The sequence below is a fragment of the Uranotaenia lowii genome, chromosome 1 (genome assembly GCF_029784155.1).
Source record: "Uranotaenia lowii strain MFRU-FL chromosome 1, ASM2978415v1, whole genome shotgun sequence".
Classification (NCBI taxonomy): Eukaryota; Metazoa; Arthropoda; class Insecta; order Diptera; family Culicidae; genus Uranotaenia; species Uranotaenia lowii.
In genome coordinates this window covers 65,987,070-65,995,964 of record NC_073691.1, presented here as the reverse complement: position 1 = coordinate 65,995,964, position 8,895 = coordinate 65,987,070, and the positions used below count along the sequence as shown (strand labels likewise).

Sequence of the window (8,895 nt, the reverse complement as noted above, 5' to 3'; positions counted from 1 at the left end):
AAAAAACTGATACACCTGTGAAATCTCGATATAAGCTGTTCCTGGCGCTCCCACCATACAGACTAGATGAGAGCCAAACTCAACTAACGATGTTGAGCAATCGCTAACTCGACTGACTTTGGCAGAGTCTAGCAAGCAATCAAGTCAGTTGTGCATCAGTCTGGATTTGGACCGCAAAAGGGTCCAGAACCGAGATTCCACATCACTTTACATGTTTTCCTGTAACTTAAAGTTTTTGTCGAGACTATGTAGCTTTTTCATCATTACTTTTGGGTATTGTGTAGACTAAATAACATCCTTTTAAAAAATTGATCAATTCTGTTTTGTTAAATTTTTTAAAAGTAAATAGTCGGTCTAAGTCGGTGAGCCGAATATTTGGTTTAACGGTTTCTGAGTGGTATTCGGCCGGCCTATCTGTATCGGTAATTCAAAGTGTTTGCAAAACTCAATGCCGTTTTATCATGAAATTTCGAAGCAGTTTTAACGATTCTGATAAAACCGAAATATTTCGTTTTGTATGCATGGACAAATTATGCATATTATTTTTCTAATGGTAAACATGAATTTGTAGTATTTGATATTAATATTTTTTAAACTTGTACTAGGAGTTATGAAAAGTAGCTTAGGCATTTGTATCTGTTTTATGTAAGAAAATAATTCCTTCGAATATGGACCTTCATTGATTATTCTGTACAGGACATTGAATCATTCATATGCTACTTCAGTTCCCGATAGTTAACAACCCCATGGGAAACCATCATTTTTCCTATCTTTTCTATTTTCGACTCTTCAAATCTTTGGAAAGTGTATATTTGGTCAAATTGCTTTGTTAGAAATATGTGTTTTGAATTGTAATTGGATAAAACAAAATAACCAAAATCCGGAGAGAATTGCCCCCAAGATGCGGAAAGAAAACATTTGAATAACAAAACAAGATTAAAAAAAAAACATCCGAATGGGTCAACCTGCAAATTGAAACGGTCTGTGTCCGTGTCGTCATCGTTAGCCTACCTTCCTACAGCCAGCCGAGATTGCGAGCGAGAATCTGGCTTGGGAGAGAACCGTCGAGTGCGGCGGCTTTGCTTAGCCGGAGCTAGGGTGCGATTAAGATTGCGATCGCACTGTCACTTTGCATTCGAGTTTGCTGCCGGACGTTTGCATATTTGCTCCGAGTAGTGATTTTGCTTCTTGTGTGTGGATAGTTGTGGATTTCGTTAGTTTTTTTGGACAGTGAAACTCGTTTGAAATTGTCGTTTCGAAAGTTTGCGGAGATGAACCGGAAAGTTTTTTTGAGCGGTTTGGCGTTGCTCTTGGTCGGGATCGTGTCAATCAGTGGACGACCTCAGGACGATTCCAAGGTGTCTGGCGGGTTGTCAACCTCAACTGTTACGGTGCCTGCGGACGGAGTCGGCTCATCAACGGTGTCACCCCAGGAAGAGAGCAAGATATCCAAGTTCTTCGATGATGTATCGAGCGTGTTTAAAACGGGAACGGCCAAAGTGAAGGAAAGTTTCGAAAATGCCGCGACATCAGTCAAGGATGGAGTTATGCGGGGGTATGATTACGTAAAGGACAAATTGACAGGAAATGGAGAACCAGCTACGGTTGTGGAAATTACTACAACCAAACCGGAAGCTGTTGTTCCTGAAGATGCGAAGTCGGTATCGGTGCGATCGACGGGACCACTACAGGCTGCGCCGGTAACGACAACCTCTTCTGTTTCCACGACAACTGGATCAACGAGAACCGGAACTGCACGAGCTGTCAAGGTCGAACCAAACGATGAAGATAGCTCTGATGACGAGAGCGATCGAGTCGTTTTCGTTGACAATGAAGATACCGATACGGATTCTCCGGCCATCCCAACGACTACGGTTCCCGGATCAACCACCAAGAAGTTCGGGCTAGACGATAGGTTTATCATCGATGGGCCAATGGCGTGCAAAAGTGGCCAGACGGCGGTCAATGGAAAGTGCCGTAACACCATCTAGAATGGCGAAGGCGTGCTGATTAGCTACAGGCGATCACTGATCCCGGAAAGTGCATCTTCCATCAACAGACATCGCCCAGTCCTCCTCAACATATCTCAGCAGCACGATCCAGACAGTGTGTCGGCCGATAGCTCTTTTATCTGTTTGAAGAATGTGATTTAAGCTAATTTAATTCTATTATCACCGAGTAGAGTTCGCGTATAAGTGAATGTGTATTTTGTGCAACGGAGTCGTGAATAAATTGAATCAATTTTGTACTAAACCTTGGGCTAACCAGGTCCAACAAAAGGGAAATTGTCTGAGTGTCGCAACACCCTTGCCGGGAACGATAAATCACCTCCCCTATTTGTTGCGCCCTGGCTGCGAGCGCATCATTACGATGATCCGTGAAGACGTTCAATCTTATTATAGTTATGAAAGGCTCGACCAAAGTGCTAAATCGCATTATCATGCCACTGACTGGTTGGCGCTCTTATATGTTTCTCCTAAATTGGTTGATTGCTAAGTGCGGTTTTTTTTTCATCCTCTGCCAGTCTCAAATCCTGTATCCACATATACGGACTAGAACGCTTGAAACTTGCTTCGAAGATGACGAAGATCAGCGACTTCCTCGATTGGCGTAATTTTCCGGACCAAGAATTCTATTTGCCTTTGAGTCTCATTCCGAAACCTGTTGTTGGAGGTGCATGTACTTACATAGAAAATATTACTCATCCGGCAAACGATGATTCGAACTCTCCTCATATGTGTGTCCGAGTGTAGGCGAGATAGAGATAAGTGATCATAGTCTGAGACGCTTAACGTTGCTCAGAAGCCCGGAACGATCGTGTTGATAATAATGAAGACTTGTCGACACGTTTATATCGTGACGTATGCAGGTGCTGATTGGGAAGTCTCGAGTCTGTCGATTATCCCCCGAATTGAACAAAACTGAAAGTAATATGTTTGGAACAATTGTAATCAACGTCTTAAATATTCTTTTTTTGACAATCTTTAGAATTCGAGATTTGAGAAAATGTTTTGATTTATTAACGATCATTAATAATGTTGACTGAAAAGCATGTTAGAATGAAAGGATCACAATGCATGAATCTCTCGAAACACTTCATTATGCAACGTTTCACGTTTAACGACCCCATTCATTGAGGTTCTGGAATTTCCCGGCAAATTGACTGAGAGATGAATGGCGAGGAAATAAGACATGTATGTTTACTAGTAACATGATTGAACAAGCAAGTTTACAAGTCGACGATTGTTGAAGCTATTGTATCAAACATGCATAAATTAGTGGTCGGATTCTATTCGAAGCTTAATATTGTTGAGGTATTACCAGGTGCACCGGGAATAACAGGACGCAATTTTAGGGTTCTTGTTTACTATTCAGGAAATTTTGGAAATTCCAAAATTTGAATCCAAGTTCTTTCAGCGAATCTTTCATTTCTCATCTTAATGCTGTATACATATTACGAAATATTTCGTCAAGGGGTATGAGATCTTTAATTTTGACCGCTGAACAACGGATTGATGTTTGTAAGTAAATAATGTTTTAGTTGTATGATATCGTATATTGCAATGTGAGCTTCCGAAATTGTTCTGAATTGTAAGTTTTGTAAGTTCGAAAAGTTGTTCTTCAACAGTTGGCTTATTTTGGGGCGATGAATCCAAATAAATACGCAACTAGTTTTTTCCCATCAAATTTCGAACTATTTGAACTATAGAACATTACAAGGATTTTGAAAATTAATGTGTTTCATTCCAATGAACAACTTCCTCGAAGACCACGAATAAGTTTGACTCCTGTGAAAAAAAAGTTATTTGAGTTTATTTTCGATTACTTCTCCCTATTTTGAAAGTACAGTAATTTTGACGAAGTTTTAAAGTGTTTCTTAACTTAATTGTAATCTAATTTTTTTTTTCAAATAAAAGTCAAATCGTTTCGCAGTCCTCACCTAGGTTGTAAAATTATTTGAATAAATTTCAAATTCAAACTTACAGAAAATTGTGTTTCTTCATCTGGAGGATCGATTACAATTAAATTCACATACAATAATTGGACACTTTTTACCATTAAAAACGTGCCTAGAGCAAACTCCAAACACGAAAGAAAATCTCAAAGAAACTCAGCAACAAACACTCCGATCACTAGCTGGTTGCACTACCAAATGATGTTGTTGATGTAGCAGTTTCGGTCTGTTTGGGTATGTTTTTCTTCGGTCTATTTTCTTTCTTGATAGTGTTGAGGATCCCGGAATATGTAGAGCTCAGATGGTCAACATCGGATCTCTTATTCACTGTTGCATCTGTGTTGATGATGTGACAAACTTCCAGTATGGGCAATGCAGACTCCCGACGGCTTTCATCCAGAATGGCAGCACCTTTTAAATTGAAGCGATGTTCTGTCTCTATGCAATGTTGTAATAGAGCCGTTTTCCCTTTGAGATCAGAAATTTCGTGTTGTTTCCTTGGGCTATTGTTGATGGCATATTCAGTCAGTAGCTGATTCAATTTGTTGATATTACTTGCATGGCCTCCTATGCGTGTTTTCAACGTGTTGGTGCTATATCCAACATATTTCGCTGGGCAATCGTTGCACGAAATGCAGTAAACAACGTTATTTTTCATATCTGGCGGAATTGGGTCTTTGGTTCTACTGAAAAGTTGGCTTGTAGTGTTTTCATAACGAGCAGCTAATTTTATGTTGGGAAAATCATATTTCAAAACATTTTGTAGCTTATTCGTCAATCCGCTGACAAATGGAATTGATCTGTATCGTACAGTTTCGGGTGGAGAGGGAGAAACAATTTGCGTTGAATCATTTCTTGCTATTGTGTTCCTGATTCTGTGGCGAAGTGAAACTGGGTAGTGATTTATTTTTAGGTGTTCATCAATGATTCGATCAATTTCTTCTCCGGTGAGATTGGTGCTGAATGTCTGTACTCTTCGAATGAAATTATTGACCATGTTGATTTTCATGTGTAACGGGTGGTAAGAATAATAATCCATGAACCGCCCCGATGCCATTGCTTTACTGTACCATTCAGTTTTGATAGTTTGGTTGTTTTGGCGAACTAGTGTTAGGTCCAGAAAGGGTATTCGGTTGTTCTGTTCGATCTCATGTGTAAATTGAATATTTTCGTCATAAGAGTTGAAAATATTCAAAACATCGATGACTTTGTTTTCTGGTAACGCTAAAAGCAGATCGTCAACATACTTTTTCAAAATTGGTAACGGGGTGGGAGAGTGTTGAACAACGAAGTCAAGGAGAGATTCTGTCACTAATTCAGCTAGTGCTGGTGACATACAGTTACCCATAGCGGTGCCGAATATTTGTTTGTAGTATTTCCCACGGAAGGAAAAATACCCAAGCAACCAGAATTCCCTTAAAAAGGTTCCATAGAAGCTTAATCAGCTCTCGTTTGTGTCTGAAGAGAATGCTAATCAGCCCAAAATTTAAGTTCTTAAAGCTACTTTCAAGTTCGTTTAGGTGGCTGTAGAGAACGCTATTCAGCTTCTAAGAGAATGTCAAGAAACTTCTACGCGCCGAAAAAAAAATCCAATTGACAGATTGCTCTGACAACCACATGTCAGATTGCTAGGTTGCCGGTCTATCATAATCTATCTCATTGATTTTAATTATATTGTTTTGATTACAAAAGCTGCTTACACGCCTAGAGAATTGAACCGCTGCTCTCTAGGTTGCAATGAAACTCATCAGCCTCTCGACCAATCCAGCAATAGCTAATTGCCACTGTAATGATTAGTATTTAAACTTAATGTCATTTGAGATGATTGAGTGGGTTGGTCAATAGAAGGTACCTTATTTCGTTCAAAGGACTTTCAGTACACAATATGAATCATAACAAAAATTCGCATCATCAAAAATTTATTAGAATATCTTATTTAACATTTATAAGAAAAATTCGAAAAAATATTGAATTCCATTTGTAAATATTAGTACAGATATAAACAAAACAAATACCATGACAAGAAATTGACAGACATTTTTGACATGTCGCTTAGAATTCCCATATAGGTTCTTTAAAACACCTTCAAGTATCTTAATGGTGCGCTTTAGAATGTTACGCGAACGTTATCGACCTTCTTGAAAAATATTTTTGACATGTCGCTTAGATTTCCCATATAGGTTCTTTAAAACACCTTCAAGTATCTTAATGGTGCGTTTTGGAATGTTACGCGAACGTTATCGACCTTCTTGAAAGAAGTTCCATTAAAAGCGCTTAGAAGTTCCGTTATCGATAGTTTAACCTTTCAAAGGGCGATGGAAGTTCCTGAGTAACTTTTACGCGACAAGAGTCACCTGAAGTTCCCGTAATACATTTTTTCAGCCAAATGTGAACTTCGGAGTTCGGAGTTAAGTAAAAACGCGACTTTTGGTTGCTTGGGTAGCTACATTCTAGACAGAACTCCACTATCTCAAGGAACAAATCAAGATTTATGTTAGTGTGTTCTTTTATATCTGCCCAACGTTGTATGACTGTGGAAGTGACTAAACTTCGTGGAATACATGTAAACAAGGAAACAACATCAAAGGAAACCAAAATGTGTTCCTCAGGTAGTGTTACTTTGTTTATATAGTCACAAAACGAAAAAGAGTCAGTGATTTTATACCTAATCTAATAGTAGTGGAGTCTGATAAAGGTAAACAAACCGTTGTTATGTATGAGAAAGACTACAACACCAAAATGCTCGACTTACTATCGGATCGAAACACATACACAGTTTACAGCCGCAACCCGACCTCATCATATAAAGACAAGAACAACAACTTGGTAAACCGACTATTGGAACTGAAACTGATCGACAAAAAAACAGCACATCAACTTCGCACACAATCACCACAATGCCCACGGATTTATGGATTGCCGAAAGTACACAAGAGGAATTTGCCGCTCAGACCAGTGGTTCCGAATATAGGTGCACCATCGTACATGCTCTCCAAATACATCGGCTGGATCATAAGTTCATCGATGAAAAGCTCCTATAACATCACTGACTCTTTTTCGTTTTGTGACTATATAAACAAAGTAACACTACCTGAGGAACACATTTTGGTTTCCTTTGATGTTGTTTCCTTGTTTACATGTATTCCACGAAGTTTAGTCACTTCCACAGTCATACAACGTTGGGCAGATATAAAAGAACACACTAACATAAATCTTGATTTGTTCCTTGAGATAGTGGAGTTCTGTCTAGAATGTAGCTATTTTTCCTTCCGTGGGTAATACTACAAACAAATATTCGGCACCGCTATGGGTAACTGTATGTCACCAGCACTAGCTGAATTAGTGACAGAATCTCTCCTTGACTTCGTTGTTCAACACTCTCCCACCCCGTTACCAATTTTGAAAAAGTTTGTTGACGATCTGCTTTTAGCGTTACCAGAAAACAAAGTCATCGATGTTTTGAATATTTTCAACTCTTATGACGAAAATATTCAATTTACACATGAGATCGAACAGAACAACCGAATACCCTTTCTGGACCTAACACTAGTTCGCCAAAACAACCAAACTATCAAAACTGAATGGTACAGTAAAGCTATGGCATCGGGGCGGTTCATGGATTATTATTCTTACCACCCGTTATACATGAAAATCAACATGGTCAATAATTTCATTCGAAGAGTACAGACATTCAGCACCAATCTCACCGGAGAAGAAATTGATCGAATCATTGATGAACACCTAAAAATAAATCACTACCCAGTTTCACTTCGCCACAGAATCAGGAACACAATAGCAAGAAATAATTCAACGCAAATTGTTTCTCCCTCTCCACCCGAAACTGTACGATACAGATCAATTCCATTTGTCAGCGGATTGACGAATAAGCTACAAAATGTTTTGAAAAATGATTTTCCCAACATAAAATTAGCTGCTCGTTATGAAAACACTACAAGCCAACTTTTCAGTAGAACCAAAGACCCAATTCCGCCAGATATGAAAAATAACGTTGTTTACTGCATTTCGTGCAACGATTGCCCAGCGAAATATGTTGGATATAGCACCAACACGTTGAAAACACGCATAGGAGGCCATGCAAGTAATATCAACAAATTGAATCAGCTACTGACTGAATATGCCATCAACAATAGCCCAAGGAAACAACACGAAATTTCTGATCTCAAAGGGAAAACGGCTCTATTACAACATTGCATAGAGACAGAACATCGCTTCAATTTAAAAGGTGCTGCCATTCTGGATGAAAGCCGTCGGGAGTCTGCATTGCCCATACTGGAAGTTTGTCACATCATCAACACAGATGCAACAGTGAATAAGAGATCCGATGTTGACCATCTGAGCTCTACATATTCCGGGATCCTCAACACTATCAAGAAAGAAAATAGACCGAAGAAAAACATACCCAAACAGACCGAAACTGCTACATCAACAACATCATTTGGTAGTGCAACCAGCTAGTGATCGGAGTGTTTGTTGCTGAGTTTCTTTGAGATTTTCTTTCGTGTTTGGAGTTTGCTCTAGGCACGTTTTTAATGGTAAAAAGTGTCCAATTATTGTATGTGAATTTAATTGTAATCGATCCTCCAGATGAAGAAACACAATTTTCTGTAAGTTTTCTACTGTTCTATGTTGTCAATTAGTTCATTAAGAGATTGTAATGTTTGTTGTAGATTCCTGTGAAAAAGTTCAAATAAAGAACGAAACGTCGGAATAAGAAGAGAAGGTGTTTTGGATCCGTGAATTGACTGAAAAAGCCGAAATATTTTCCCGTTTATACAGTTTTACCAGTCGAGAATAATTATCTACTTTGTTTTCAAGATCTGAAATTTTTGTTCTGTTTCTATAAGCTCAAGGCCGGATTAAGCCATCGGGGGACCCAGGGCAATGTTTTTCGAGGGACCACTATGAATCGATTTTTTTTT

General features: G+C 38.9%; 1 protein-coding gene across 1 annotated transcript; it reads left to right on the top strand.

Annotated features, from left to right (window-relative positions):
- The first annotated feature begins 1,117 nt into the window (after nucleotides 1-1,117).
- LOC129759483 (uncharacterized) lies at nucleotides 1,118-2,285 on the top strand. The gene has a single exon (XM_055756957.1). The coding sequence runs from the start codon at nucleotides 1,272-1,274 to the stop codon at nucleotides 1,989-1,991; it is 720 nt and encodes a 239-aa protein (XP_055612932.1). The 5' UTR covers nucleotides 1,118-1,271; the 3' UTR covers nucleotides 1,992-2,285.
- The last annotated feature ends 6,610 nt before the right edge of the window (nucleotides 2,286-8,895 follow it).

Bases quoted from the DNA above. Each gene is read 5' to 3' on its own strand.
- LOC129759483 (XM_055756957.1), top strand. From the start codon at position 1,272: ATGAACCGGAAAGTTTTTTTGAGCGGTTTGGCGTTGCTCTTGGTCGGG.